The sequence below is a fragment of the Eumetopias jubatus genome, unplaced genomic scaffold (assembly GCF_037043125.1).
Source record: "Eumetopias jubatus isolate StellerSeaLion01/CBP00866 unplaced genomic scaffold, mEumJub1_p1.0 scaffold_9, whole genome shotgun sequence".
Classification (NCBI taxonomy): domain Eukaryota; kingdom Metazoa; phylum Chordata; class Mammalia; order Carnivora; family Otariidae; genus Eumetopias; species Eumetopias jubatus.
The window spans coordinates 115,688,039-115,702,334 of NW_028274815.1; the positions used below are offsets into that span (position 1 = coordinate 115,688,039).

Consider the following 14,296-nt stretch of genomic DNA (forward strand, 5'->3'; position numbering starts at 1 on the left):
ATGGCATTTCGTTGGCTAACATTTGGATTTTGTCAATTTATATCTGCTTTAACACAGTCACTAATTATGGTGCCTCCTAAATTAACCCTTGGTAAAGGAATGACTACTTGCATGTGTTAAAATTCTCTTGTATTTGTTCATCTGTTTCCCTTGAGATAAAGAGTTCTGTTATGGGCTCAGTCTGAATTGTTTCTTAAATTTGGGGAGAATAATATAATTATTTTCTTTTAATAAAAGGAATATAGGAAACATACATTTTACATATGAAGGAGTTACGAGTGAAGTTTATAAATGTATAGGGTTTTTTATATGATTTGTCCCCATTAAAGATTTTCTAAGTTTGAGAGGAAAATACAATCAGTATATAGTTAATTACCCTTTTACAATATAAGGAAACATATCCAGCTAGGGTGCCACAGTAAGAAAAAGATTTTGCCCATGGGTCACCTGTGCATCCTCAGAGCCTAGTCTCATGCTTCCAGAATTCCAAGACAGCTGTCCTAGAGAACATGAAAGGAAGGTTGAGCAGTACTACCAGTGATCGGTTGGAATTTGAAAGAGCGAAACCAAGACTTACTGATAATGATAGAGGAAAGAGTGAATTTCTCCTACCCCTTTTTAGACAGGGCTAATTCTCTAATTGACCTTTTCAAAAATACATGTTAAAAAAAATTTCATTTTTTTTAAATTTTAAGTTTGCTCCACCCAACGTAGATCTTGAACTCTTGATCCTCAGATCAAGAGTTGCATGCTGTACCAACTGATTCAAGCCCAATGCCCCCAAAATGTATAAAATTTTAATTTATTATGTTAAACAAACCTTCATTGAGCTTTGACTCTGTACTAGGCCACAAAGGTAAATAAAGCACAGTGTTCCCCATTAGGGGATTTACACCTTGTGGGGGCAAAAGTCAAGTTAACCAGTAGTTCAAGGTCTGTATTATAGATGTCACTTTACTCACAGAGAGGCATATAAAAATCAGGCTGACAAGGAAAGAAGGGCTTTTGTCTTGTGTCATCTTCTTTGTTAAAGCCTGTTCAGGTGCTGAGTCCTGTTGTGTGGGGCCCAACACTTGGAAAACTGCCTTCCAGCCCCTGCCTCTTCTTTTCAAGGCCAATCTGCCCCTGCTGCAGCGAGAACTGCTGCACTGCGCTCGAGCTGCCAAGCAGACCCCATCCCAGTACCTGGCTCAGCACGAACACCTTCTGCTCAGCACAAGTATTGCATCGCCTGCTGATTCTTCTGAACTGCTCATGGAAGTGCATGGAAACGGAAAGAGGCCCAGTCCAGAAAGGTGAGTAGAGAAGTGATTTGTTGTCCTTGCTTTTCTAGAATTATTCTGAGCTTCCCCTTTGCTTGTGAAAGAAAGAGAATTTGATTACTGTGATTATATATAGGTATGGACTCAGAATTTCCAAGGTTAGTTTTGCTTTTTCCCAACATCTGACAGCAGAATGTTTCTCAAATCTATACGTATAGTTCCCAGACACAAGTATTTTTCAAAAACTCTTCAGATGACTCTCTATGCCCCTGCTGAGAGACTCCACTCTAGGGCATTCTGTGGGTCCACTGTTCCAGAACCATAGGAAATACAGTCTGGGGGCGCCTGGGTGGCTCAGTCAGTTGAACGTCTGATTTAGGCTCAGGTCATTATCTCAGGGTCCTGGGATCGAGCCCCGCATGGGGCTTCTTACTCGGTGGTTAGCCTGCTTCTCCCTTTCCCTCTGCCCCTGCTCTGCCTGCTTGTGCTCTCTCTCTTGCTGTCTTTCTCTGTCAAATGAATAAATAAAATCTTGGGGCTCCTCAGTGGCTCAGTCATTGAGCATCTGCCTTTGGCTCAGGTCATGATCCCAGGGTCCTGGGATCGAGCCGCACATCGAGCTCCCTGCTCCACGGGAAGCCTGCTTCTCCCTCTCCCACTCTCCCTCCTTGTGTTCCCTTTCTCCCTGTGTGTGTCTCTGTCAAATAAATAAATAAAATTAAAAAAAAAAAAAAAAGAATAAAAGTGTCTTTAAAAAAAAAGTCCAAGGCATTTTTTCTGATGTGTGAAATCTAATAATAAAGTATAACAATAATTGATGCTTGTTAATGAATCACCTTTATTTTGATGATTGAAATTGTATCAGTTTCTTCTGGAAATTCCATGGGGTGCCTGGGTGGCTCAGATGGTTAAGCATCTGCCTTTGGCTCGGGTCATAATCCCAGAGTCCTGGGATTATGACCTCCCTGCTCAGCGGGGTGCCTGCTTCTACCTCTCCCTCTCCTTCCAACTCCTTCTCTCTCTCACTGTCTCTCAAATAAATAAAATAAAATTTCTTCTGGAAATTCCAGTATGAGTTGAAAGTGTAATTCAAGGAAGCAATATTTTAACACAGTGGAAAATGTGTGAAAATTGAAGCAAAATGACTGGAAGCAGTACCAATTCACAAGTGTATTAATTATGTGAGCGTTTTTTCCTCGCATGTGAAGAATTGTTTTTTTGCATAAACGGACCTCCAGAGCAGCACATTTGACCTCGAAACATTGCTGAACATAGTTGAGCCCATAATCCTTTGCATCCTATCATGTAAGAAAATGCTATAATCTCTACTTTGCTTCATGAGGTGTGAGATGTTTCTGCCTGGTTGTGGATAGATTTAACCTCTCTTCATGCTGGAATAAATCACAATTTTGCTTATCTACCTGGCCCCTGGAGAAATTTCAGTGCATGCCTCATGTTACACCTTTCTTTCTTTCTTTTTCTTTTCTTTTCTTTTTTTTAAGATTTTATTTATTTGAGAGAGAGCACAAGTAGGCAGAGCATCAGGCAGAGGGAGAGGGAGAAGCAGGCTCGCTGAGCAGGGAGCCTAACGTGGGGCTCCCAGGACCCCAGGATCACGGCCTGAGCCGAAGGCAGCCGCTTAACCAACTGAGCCACCCAGGCGCCCCTGTCACATCTGTCTTTATCATCTTCCTGTTTGTGAAAGATGGGCTCAGATATGTGCTTCTGGTTCTTCTACAGGAGGGAAGAGAACAGTTTTGAAAGAGAAACAATTCCTCCCGAGCCTCCAGCCAAGAGAGTGTGCACCATCAGCCCTGCTCCCCGGCACAGTCCTGCCCTCACGGTGCCCCTCCTGAATCCTGGGGGCCAGTTCCATCCTACTCCCCCACCTCTTCAGCACTACACCTTAGAAGATATTGCAACTTCACATCTGTATCGTGAGCCCAACAAGATGCTAGAACATCGAGAAGTTCGTGATAGACACCACAATCTTAGTAAGTGACTAATTGGTAATGTTTTAAATTCAGATTAAATCTTTGGGTTTCCTTCCTACTCAGTTATAAAGCAGAATGATACATCATTGCTTTTTTCCTCTGATAAGATAAAACAATATTATACATAAACAAGGATATTAGAGTTGTAGTGATCTTGTTGCTATTACCCTTATGATAAAACTGGGCTTGAGTAAATTTTTAGGAAATGCATATGAAACATTTAAGAATAAAGAGGTATCGGGCGCCTGGGTGGCTCAGTTGGGTAAGCAGCTGCCTTTGGTTCAGGTCAAGATTCCAGAGTCCCAGGATCAAGCCCCCACATCCGGCTCCCTGCTCAACGGGGAGTCTGCTTCTCCCTCTGCCCCTCCCCCCTCGTGTGCGCTCGCTCTCTCTCTCTCTCTCTCTCTCTCTCTCTGTCACTCTGTCAAATACATGAATAAAATTGTAAAAAAAAAAAATAAAGAGGTATTTATTTTCATGGTGCAGAAAACTAGCAAATGTTAAAACAAATGAGCTAAAATACTAATATTTCGGAGATCTCGGTGAAGGATATATGAGAATTCTTTATACTATTCTTGCATTGTTTCTGTAAATCTGGATTTATTTCAGAGTAAAGTGTTTTTAAAATTAAGATATGAAATATGTGTCTTAAAAGTGAATGTACTGGGGTGCCCGGGTGCCTCAGTCGTTAAGCATCTGCCTTTGGCTCAGGTTATGATCCCATGGTCCTGGGATCGAGCCCCACATTGGGTTCCCTGCCCAGCAGGAAGCCTGCTTCTCCCTCTCCCACTCCCCCTGCTTGTGTTCCCTATCTCACTATCTCTCTCTCTCTCTCTCTCTCTCTCTCTCTCTCAAAAAAAAAAAAATCTTTAAAAAAATTGAAAGCGCATGGATGTTTAGGTCAGGAGCTGAGGCATATCTAAATTTAAATCTTGGCTCTGCATCCTAACTAGGTGTGTGATCTTATGCAAGTTGTTTATGCTCTCTGAGCCTCAGGTTATTTGTTTCTAAAACAGAGATGATACTACCACTTGTGCTGGGTCATTGTTAACATGTAGAATGCCTGGCGTGTGCATCTTTAGTATCCATAAATTTAGGAAGAAGCAAAACAGCCCCTAACAAGCATTACCCAAGATCAATTTTGAACAAAGCTTATTGTCATATCCTCATACAAGTTTCCTGTAGAAGGTTTCTTTGGAGTAACTGCTGATCACGTGTCAGAGCAGAGAACCAAAGGGCTGCTAACTTCCAGAGATTTCCCTACATTTCCATTTGTGGGGTACCCCAGGGAGTAAAAAATTGCAGCACATTTGCTTGTCCCCATTTTGACTTAGGCTCAGCTCACTGGTAGTTTTCAGAGGAATGGACCATAGTAGGGCTTGGGTTCACGCGGTGGTAGCTGAATGGTGAGGGCCATGACAACAGTCTCAGCTACCAGCATTTACAGGTACTGCTTAGATTGTGCTACATGCACATCATATGTACATTGTCTCGTTCAGTCCTCACGGTGGTCCCATGCAGTTAATACCCCCTTTTTGCAGATGAGAGGTGAAGGAACTGTGGCCAAAATCATGTAGCTAGAGTGGCAGAGACAAGATTCAGACCCCAGCTATCTGATGCCCTAGGTTTGCCTACATTGCTGATTTGCTGTGGCACCTCCCTTGGCCATTGTTCTGTGTAGTCTAATCCGTTTTCTCCCATGTCCCTCTTTTTATGTTAAAAACAAGGCTTGCTGTTGATTTCTTCTGTATTCATACATACTTTTAACTTGTTTGATCATAACTTTTTGAGAAAGAAGTGTGCCAGAATCTAGCTGTAACTGCATTATGGTCAGGTTTTCCTTTCATTCCTAACAATTCCAGAAAAACTTTTTTTTTTTTTTATCTTGAAGCATTCTGTTTGAAAGATCTTCAGTCCTCTTCTTACATGGTTCATTTTAGGTTTAACCATTTGTCTTCTGGGCTGGTGATAGATTCCTTAATTTTCCCCAGTATTCTCGAGAGCATATGCCCTAGTTCTCAATTCTTACCAAACCACTTATTCCCTCCGCTTTTTAAACAAATACATTGCAGCCCCTCCCCTTTGCTCTCCTAAAATGAAAGTTAGGGGTACTATAGCCTGTCTTAGACCCATAATTGTAGGATCAGTATTCTAAAGCATAATACATAAGAAAGTATTAGAATATGTTAGCGCTCAGGCATGACTTCAGAAGAAGATACAATAAAATAAGCAGATGCTTACACAGATACAGGATCACTATCAATACAGCACTTGTAAATTTAGATTGATAACAGCTGTGTTATATTAATGATTTTAGTACTTTGAGCAGTGGTGTCATATGTGACAGGATTTGTCAAAATAGTGGACAGCTCTTAATTCAGTATACCCTTGATTCACACAGTCATTGCAATCTTGCAAATTTCATTTTAAATTAATGCCATACAAAAAAGTATTTTATGGGGGGCGACTGGGTGGCTCAGTCGTTGGGCGTCTGCCTTTGGCTCAGGTCATGATCCCAGGGTCCTGGGATTGAGCCCTGCATTGGGCTCCCTGCTCAGTGGGAAGCCCGCTTCTCCCTCTCCCACTCCCCCTGCTTGTGTTACTGCTCTTGCTGTCTCTCTCTCTGTCAAATAAATAAAATCTTTAAAAATTTTTTTGGTGGGAGGCCGCTTGGCTGGCTCAGTGAGAAGAGCATGCAACTCTTAATCCTCAGGGTTGTGAATTCAAGCCTCAGGTTGAGCATAGAGCTTACTTAAAGACATGTATACTATTTTTTGGTAATACTAAGTTGTTTCCAAGTGTTTGTACTGTACCCATTCTAGTTGTGGTGGTTAAGTATTTATTTGCATTATGCCAAATACTTGCCAACATTTAGTATTACCTCACAATTTAATTTTTTCCAATGTATGGATATGAAATGCTATCTTAGTGAATATTTTATTTGCATTGTGACTACTTATAAGTTTGAATGTCTTCATGTTTTTATGGGCCATCTGTGCTTTTCTGTCTGGCATACCTCTTTATTTCTTTTGCCCAGTTTTCTTTTGGGCTGTTTGTTTCATAAGTGATTTGTCAGAGTTTTTTATATATTCTAAATGGTGATTTTGTTGTTGTTGTTGTTTTATGTCATTTTTGTGGGTTCCACACTTCATTGTGAATCATTGCCCTAGTCGTGTGTTCATATTTGGTATGGATGTGTGTGTAGTGACTTGCTAGAATTTTGTTTATTGTATTCTTCCTCTATAATCAAATTTAATTTCTAATTTCTAATAGGTCTAAATGGAGGCTATCAAGATGAGTTGGTAGACCACCGTTTGACAGAAAGGGAATGGGCTGATGAATGGAAACATCTTGATCATGTAAGAATCTTAATGGTGTATAATTTTCCTATTAACATTTAATTCTTAATATTACCAATAATAATGGAGTATATATGCCTGAAGTGAGCTTCACCAGAGCCACAGTTTCTTTGCAATAAAATCTTAATTTATCAGTGCGCCTGGCTTGCTCAATCAGTAGAGTATGTGACTCTTGATTTCAGGGTTGTGAATCCAAGCTCTTCAAGTCCCATGTTGGCTGTAGAGCTTACTTAAAAAATAATGATAAAATAAAATAAACTTGATTTATCTGCTACTCCCTTAGCTAGAGAGCTAAGAGTAACTCTCACATCTTTGCAGTGGGGTAATCACTTCAGGTTATAACAAAATGAAATCCGAAAGTATAATGGTTAAAATCGGGTTTGTCAGTTCGGGTCCCAGCTTTGTCACTTCCTTTACCTTTGTGCAATGGGCAAGTTGTTTTTACGGTTTGTAGCCATAATTTTTATATCTTAAAAAAAAAATACTGTATTACTTAAATTCACAACAGGGTGGTTATAATATGTAAGGTGCTTATCACAAGATCTAGTATATAGGAAATGCTAAATAAGTGGTGCTTCTTCGGGGCGCCTGGGTGGCTCAGTCTGTTAAGCGGCTGCCTTCGGCTCAGGTCATAATCCTGGGGTCCTGGGATCGAGCCCCACGTCTGGCTCCCTGCTCAGCGGAGAGCCTACTTCTCCCTCTCCCTCTGCCTGCCACTCTGCCTACCTGTGCTCTCTATCTCTCTATTAAGTAAATAAATAAAATCTTGAAATTAATAATAATAATAATAATAAATGTTGCTTCTCCAAAAACAAATGAGAGGGTGGTTTCACCATAGTGTTTAAAGGACTATATTATGGTGAGAGACCCTGGCTGCTTGAATCTGGAAGAATCCAAAAAGTGTTATTTTGAAATAACATAATTTTGAAAAAAAAAAATAATAATAATTTGCATATATATATTTAAAAAGAAGCTGTCGAGAGGCACCTGGGTGACTCAGTCGGTTACACGTCCCACTCTTGATTTTGATTTTGGCTCTGCTCATCATCTCAGGGCTGTGATATCAAGTCCCGTGTTGGGACTGTGCTGGGCATGGACCTGCCTAGGATTCCCCCCACCAAATAAAATAAGTAAAAAGAAGCTGTTAAGCAAGGCATTCATATGTAGGCTTGATATTGCTAAACCTGAGATAACTTAAGCCTTCATCCTTTACAGCTTACCCATCCTTAATTTTCAGTATTGGTTATTTGAAAGTTCTATTCTTACGCCTGCCTGATTTCCTCTCTGGTTTAGGCTCTGAATTGCATTATGGAAATGGTAGAGAAGACAAGGCGCTCCATGGCAGTTCTGCGGCGCTGTCAGGAATCTGATCGTGAAGAACTGAACTACTGGAAAAGACGATGTAATGAAAACACAGAGATGAGGAAGCCAGGGAGCGAGTTGGTCTCCAGGCAGCACAGTCCTGGGAGCGCCGATTCTCTCAGCAATGGTAAGGGGGAGAGTCTCACCTAAGATGACACGGAAGGCTTTTTGTATTTTACTTCAAAGGAAGATGGTGCTAGATTGTGGAATTAGAAAGACCCAGGTGATTATGAAGAGTAAATGATAAAATATGTCAAGGATTCAATACCTGGCATGTTGAAGAAATACTGTCTAACTCGTGGATAATGAGAATATTTGTGATTTTGTTGTTTTTAACTCTCTATGTGCTAGGTGATGATTAAGGAATAGTTGTTAAAATTACCCTGGCTGAATGTCCTAGGTACTCTCATGTACCTCCCAATTATTCCTCATCAGTAGCCCTGAAAATCTAAAAATGGTCCCCTCACCTTCCCTCCTTTCCCTCCCACTCCCCATCCAGGAAAATACCATTTATCGACCTCTGTCTGGAGGCCTTTAGTTTGTTTTGTTTTTAAGATTTTATTTATTTATTTGAGATAGAGCGAGAGTGAATGAGAGGGAGCACAAGCAGGGTGGGGGAAAGGGCAGAGGGAGAGGGAAAGCAGGCTCCCCACTGACCAGGGAACCCCACTTGGGCCTCAATCCCAGGACCCTGGGATCACGACCTTTGTGAGCCAAAGGCAAACGCTTTACTATCTGAGCTGCCCAGGCGCCCCGGGAGGCCTGTATAAAAAGTTTTACTATACCAAACTGGGTTGTCCCATCTTGCCTTTTCTCAGCCTGAAGCAGCAAAGATATGAACAATTACTCTCTCAATCCAGGGTACATGCAGGATGCCACAGCTTTTTCTTTGAAAGTGTCCCATCACATTCATCTAGTAACTAAAAAGATTGCCCTATCCAAAGACACAGCTAGATGAGGGGCCATCTGTGATCAGACGTTTTCCCCACACACCCACTTCAAGCTCCCTCTTTTTACCAGGGAGAATGAATCTCTCATTATGACAACCTAGCATGTTCCACAGATGACAGCTGTTAGTCTAAAAAACACTTCAAAAAAAATGAGGGGAAGTCATTGGTAACCAAAGGATCCCACTCCCCACCTCTCCCACAGAGCTGATTTTTGAGGCCATTATAGATTAGCAACATTGTGTGGGTTATCATAGCAAGACATCAGGATATTTGTAGCTGCATTGGAGCTGCACTTTCATAAAAACTTAAGCGCTTGGGGCACCTAGCTGGCTCAGTCAGAAGAGCACATGATTCTTAGCCTCATGGTCATGTGTTCAAGCCCCACATTGGTATAGAGATTACAATCATTCCATCCACTAAACGACACATACATACCAACGTACGAACAACTTCAGAGCTCATCCTCAGGTATTCCGCGCCGTCTGAACTTTCACAAATAGTCCCCATAACAACATGCAGAAATATCCAGAATTCACCTTCCTAATCACAAACCTTCCCCCTGTCAGTCTGCATGTGTTTAGGTGAGAGTGAGTGTGATCCTGAGGCAGCTCTTTAGCCCCAGTGGCAGGTCGTCCTAGGGGGCATTTATTTTTTTTAAAAAATTTTTATTTATTTGTTTTACAGAGAGAGACACAGCGAGAGAGGGAACACAAGCAGGGGGAGTGGGAGAGGGAGAAGTAGGCTTCCTGCGGAGCAGGGAGCCCGATGTAGGGCTCGATACTAGGACCCTGGGATCGTGACCTGAGCCAAAGGCAGACGCTTAACGACTGAGCCACCCAGGCGCCCCTTCTTGGGGGCATTTAAACATGGCTCTGGATTAGCTCATATTTTTCAGTGTCTTCATTTATGCATAGTATATATATTTCATATTTTTATTTTACTGTTTATTTCTCTTATATCATGTTTGTTGTAGTGTAGAAAGAAAGCATCATTCATATCCTAAGTAATCATGCTATTCAAAATGTGGACCAAAACCATTCCAAAAGAATTTGTTACTGGACCATGATCAGTTGAGGGGCCTGCCACAGCATGTACTGGGTGCTGTTTGCTTACTTTGACAAGAGTCCTCTACATTAAGCAGTGTGCTTAGAGACACGGTGGTTCTGTATTCTGGCCTATGTTCCCTATCTCTTTATGGACCGTAGCAGTTTGTAGACTAGCATTTGGAGCAGCACTGTGCTACACTCGGCAGTGTTCTTGGGCATAGCACACAAACATACCAGTGACTTCAAAATAATTAGATAATTTGTGATTTGTGGGTGTTTTTGTTTTTTGGGGTTTTTTTGTTTTTTGATAATTCGTGTTTTAAATCTTCGGTGTATGCAGAAACCACTCATGGATTATTTATTTAAGTGTTTAGTATTTAAGAATTTTGGTCATTTGGAGAGAAATTGACTATAGAGACTGGATAGCATTATTACTTTTCCCATTTAAAATAATGAAATAAAGGTTCCCTCTCTCTGAACTTTGGTGATTCACAATATTTCAGGGATAAATTTGGTTCAGAAGACAATGGATGTATTTTGGTATTTTACTTAAGGATGCAAAAATAGGTAGGAAACGCATAATGAAAAAGAAGAAAATGATCCTGGTTTTCTCTGGGGTGTGGTGTAGAGGCTGTGGGTGATGGGGAGTACAGAGTGAGCACTCATCATCTTTACCAGCTCTTCTGAGGACAGGATTGCAGGTCTGACTAGCATCCTTTAATCAGCACTGTGGCTTACTACTGCTCATCTCTTGGGGATTTGGGGTTGCTAGAAGTGTCTTTTCTTGACCTGAAGGTTTACGGATGTTCACTTTATAATTTTTTCACCAAACCACGAATTGATTTTTAAAAAATTTTTTTTAAAAGATTTTATTTATTTACTTGACACAGAGATACAGCGAGAGAGGGAACACAAGCGGGGGCGGGGGTGGGAGAGGGAGAAGCAGGCTTCCCGCCGAGCAGGGAGCCCGATGCGGGGCTCGATCCCAGGACTCTGGGATCATGACCCGAGCCGAAGGCAGATGCTTAACGACTGAGCCACCCAGGCGCCCCCCACGAATTAATATTTTTATGAACTAGTTAGTCATCTAATCTAAATCAAATGAGTTTGAGAAACAGTGACTAGACAGCGAAGATAGTGTAGTTACTGGAAAAAAAATTTACTCAGAACTGAAAGGCAAATATTCCAAATTGAACCAGTCTACCAATCAGACAACACTGTGGAAGAAACAAATATCAGTTAGCATCATTGAAAGTTAGAATACAACTCTGAAGGAAAGTCATCTTAACTTAGAATTCTGTGCTAGAGCTGGGTCGCCTAGGTGGTTTGAACATCCAACTCTTCAGTTTTAGCTGGGCTCATGTGTCACAGTCGTGGGATCAAGCCCCAAGTGGGGCTTTACACTGGGCGTGGAATCTTGGGATTCTCTTTCCTTCTCCCTCTGCCCCTCCTTCCCAGTTTGATTTCTTTTCTTTTCTTTTCTTTTTTTTTAAGATTTTATTTATTTGACAGCACAAGCAGGAGGAGCGGGAGAGGGAGACTCAGACTCCCTGCTGAGCAGAGAGTACAATGCAGGACTCAATCTCAGGACCCTGGTATCATGACCTGAGCCAAAGGCGCAGGCGTTTAACCGACTGAGCCACCCAGGTGCCCCTCCTTCCTAGTTTCGAGCATGTGCTCTCTTTTTCTCTCTTAAATAAATGAATAAATCTTTTTAAAAATTCTGTACTAGACCAAAACCATTAAATGTTTAACAATCCAGTTTTTCAAAAAATGTACCTCTTGGGGTGCCTGGCTGGCTCATTTGGTTGGGCGTCAGGCTATTTGTTTCATCTCAGGTCATGATATCATGGATCGTTGCATTGAGCCCCATGTTGGGCTCTGCTCAGCAGGGAGTCTGCTTGATGGTTCTCCCCCTGTGCCCCCTACGTACTGGTGTGTGCTTGCTCCAACGCTTATGCTCTCTCTCTCTCTCTCTCTCTCTCTCTCTCTCTCTCTCTCAAAAATAAATCTTTTTTAAAAAATATGTCTCCTGTCTACCTGATTGTGGTACCTACCACAGTTGAGTAGGATATACCCTAAAAGAGGGAAGTAAACCAGAGTGGAAGTTATGGAATTGATTAAACAGGACCCATCTTAAGAACAGGAGGGGCGCCTGGGTGGCTCGGTTAGGCAGCTGCCTCCTGCTCAGGTTATGATCTCAGGGCCCTGGGAACAAAGCCCAAGTCGGGCTCCCTGCTCAGCAGAATCCTCCTGCTCCCTCTCCCACTCCCCCTGCTTGTGTTCCCTTCTCGCTCTTTGTCAAATAAATAAATAAAATCTTTAAAAAAAAAATGTTTTTTTTCCCATAAAAATACAAGACATTGGTAATAGACCACTTCTAACCCTGTGCTGTTTACCCCTTTTGTAGATCCGCAGCGGGAATTCAACAGTAGGCCAGGAACGGGATATGTGCCTGTGGAGTTTTGGAAAAAAACTGGTATGTATCTGTGTGCTTCTGTGTCACATACTCACTTTGTGTGAGCCTGGAGCACATGTTTAGGGGAAAGGTCTTTGGCTCCTAACTTTCTCCTCAGAACTCTAGGCTCCTTCCTTTCCCCCTGCAGCTTTAACATACACCTGGACTGCACTTCACAGGATTTTTTGTGGGCCAAGAATTTCGAATGACTTCTTAGAGTCCATCTGAGTTCCTTGCATACCCTTCTGCTGGGTCTTCCTGAAGCATTAAGTAACCAACTTTTCCTTCCCTATTTATATTCCTTATTTCTGAGCATATAGCTCAGTTCATTTCTGCCTGTTGTCTTCACTTGAATCTTCACACACTCTGTTTACACACTACCACATTTGGCTCATTCTGTCCTTGGAACAACCCTCCTTTCACCTTCCTTGTCCCCAGCTTTGTCAAGACTGTTCTTGGTGGACCTCATTTTCTAGAAGACTAAAAGGAGGGTGGGTCTGCCTGTTGCATTAAGGTAGTGGATAAAACTAACCTCATGTCCCTAGATCTGCCCTTGTCCAGACATGAGCCTTCTTTTCCTTGTAGACTCCCTTTTCCAGGACCATTTTTTTGTAGTCCAGTACAGTTCTTGGTGTGTGGTTTTTTTTTTTTTTTTTTTTTTTGGAGATAAAATTTACTTTTGCAAAAATTAATACTTGTCTCATAAAGACTCAGGAGCATCAAGATCATAAACAAATGGACAAAAGATATGAACAAATTGTGAGAAATACAAATAAACATACTTCAGAGTGTTTGTTCTGACTGGCAGTTTAAGAGATTATAAGATAAAGCAACCCTGATCGGTTAGCCCCCAGAGTCTTTATTGACATATATTTGTTGACCTATTTTTAGATGACCTTGTTAATGACACTAAATAATTCATTAGAGGTTTATTTATGAAATTATTAAGTAGACCAACCTTGAATGTGTACAAATTTTTTAAGATTTTCTTTTACTTCTTTTTTATTAAAGAGCTAGGAGCCTGATGTGGGGCTCAGTCCCAGGATCCTGGGACCATGACCTGAGCCGCAGGCAGATGCTTTTAGTGACTGAGCCAGCCAAGAACCCAAAGATTTTATTTTTTAGCATGGGGCTTGAATTTACAGCCTTGGGAGGTCAAGAATTGACACTCTTATGACTGAGCTAGGCACCGCAGTACATACAAATTCTTAAAATCATTGCTGTTTCTCAGACTTAGCCACACAAAATATTATTTTGTCATTAAAAATAATTTGGGGCCACCCAGGAGGGTGGCTCAGTTGGTTAAGTGTCTGACTCTTGGTTTCAGCTCAGGTCATGATCTCATGGGATGTGAGATCAAGCCCCAAGACAGGCTCCCTTGAGCCTGCTTGAAGATTCTCTCCCTCTGCTCCTCCCCCTGCTCACACTGTCTCTCTCTCAAATAAATCTTTAAAAAAAAAAAAAAAAATTTGGACAACTACATAGCGGCTTGGAAAAACCTTTTTGCAGTTGGAAATGGGGAAATACGTATTACCAAGAAGTGGAATAGAATTATTTGAAATGAAGATAGCAGTTCAGGTAAAGAGGAGGATGACCATGCACAAGATCTCCTTGATAACTAGTAATTTCCCGCTTGGGAGGTACCTTTGGTTAACTCTGATTAAGAGCCAAACTTTGGTTTTGAAGTGGCTGGATTTGTGTCCTTCCTCTGCTATGGTGTCATCTGTGACTTAGGTGACTGCAAGGTACTTATTCAAACTGTGACTCTGATTGACCCTTAACCTGAGAGGATAAAATACATGTCAGGGCATTATTATGTTGACTTAAGAACCCTATCTGGAAACTAATAAGAGTGTTATGAAGGG

At 41.5% G+C, this 14,296-nt stretch overlaps 1 protein-coding gene across 2 annotated transcripts in view; it reads left to right on the top strand.

Annotated features, from left to right (window-relative positions):
* Positions 1 to 14,296, top strand: part of CBFA2T2 (CBFA2/RUNX1 partner transcriptional co-repressor 2) — a 150,633-nt gene that overhangs the window by 124,956 nt on the left and 11,381 nt on the right. For both annotated transcript variants that reach the window (XM_028118809.2, XM_028118810.2), the window contains exons 5-9: positions 1,114 to 1,295; positions 3,003 to 3,256; positions 6,530 to 6,615; positions 7,909 to 8,104; positions 12,384 to 12,452. In XM_028118809.2, coding sequence (XP_027974610.1) covers positions 1,114 to 1,295; positions 3,003 to 3,256; positions 6,530 to 6,615; positions 7,909 to 8,104; positions 12,384 to 12,452 — 787 coding nt within the window. The remainder of the gene's footprint in view (positions 1 to 1,113; positions 1,296 to 3,002; positions 3,257 to 6,529; positions 6,616 to 7,908; positions 8,105 to 12,383; positions 12,453 to 14,296) is intronic.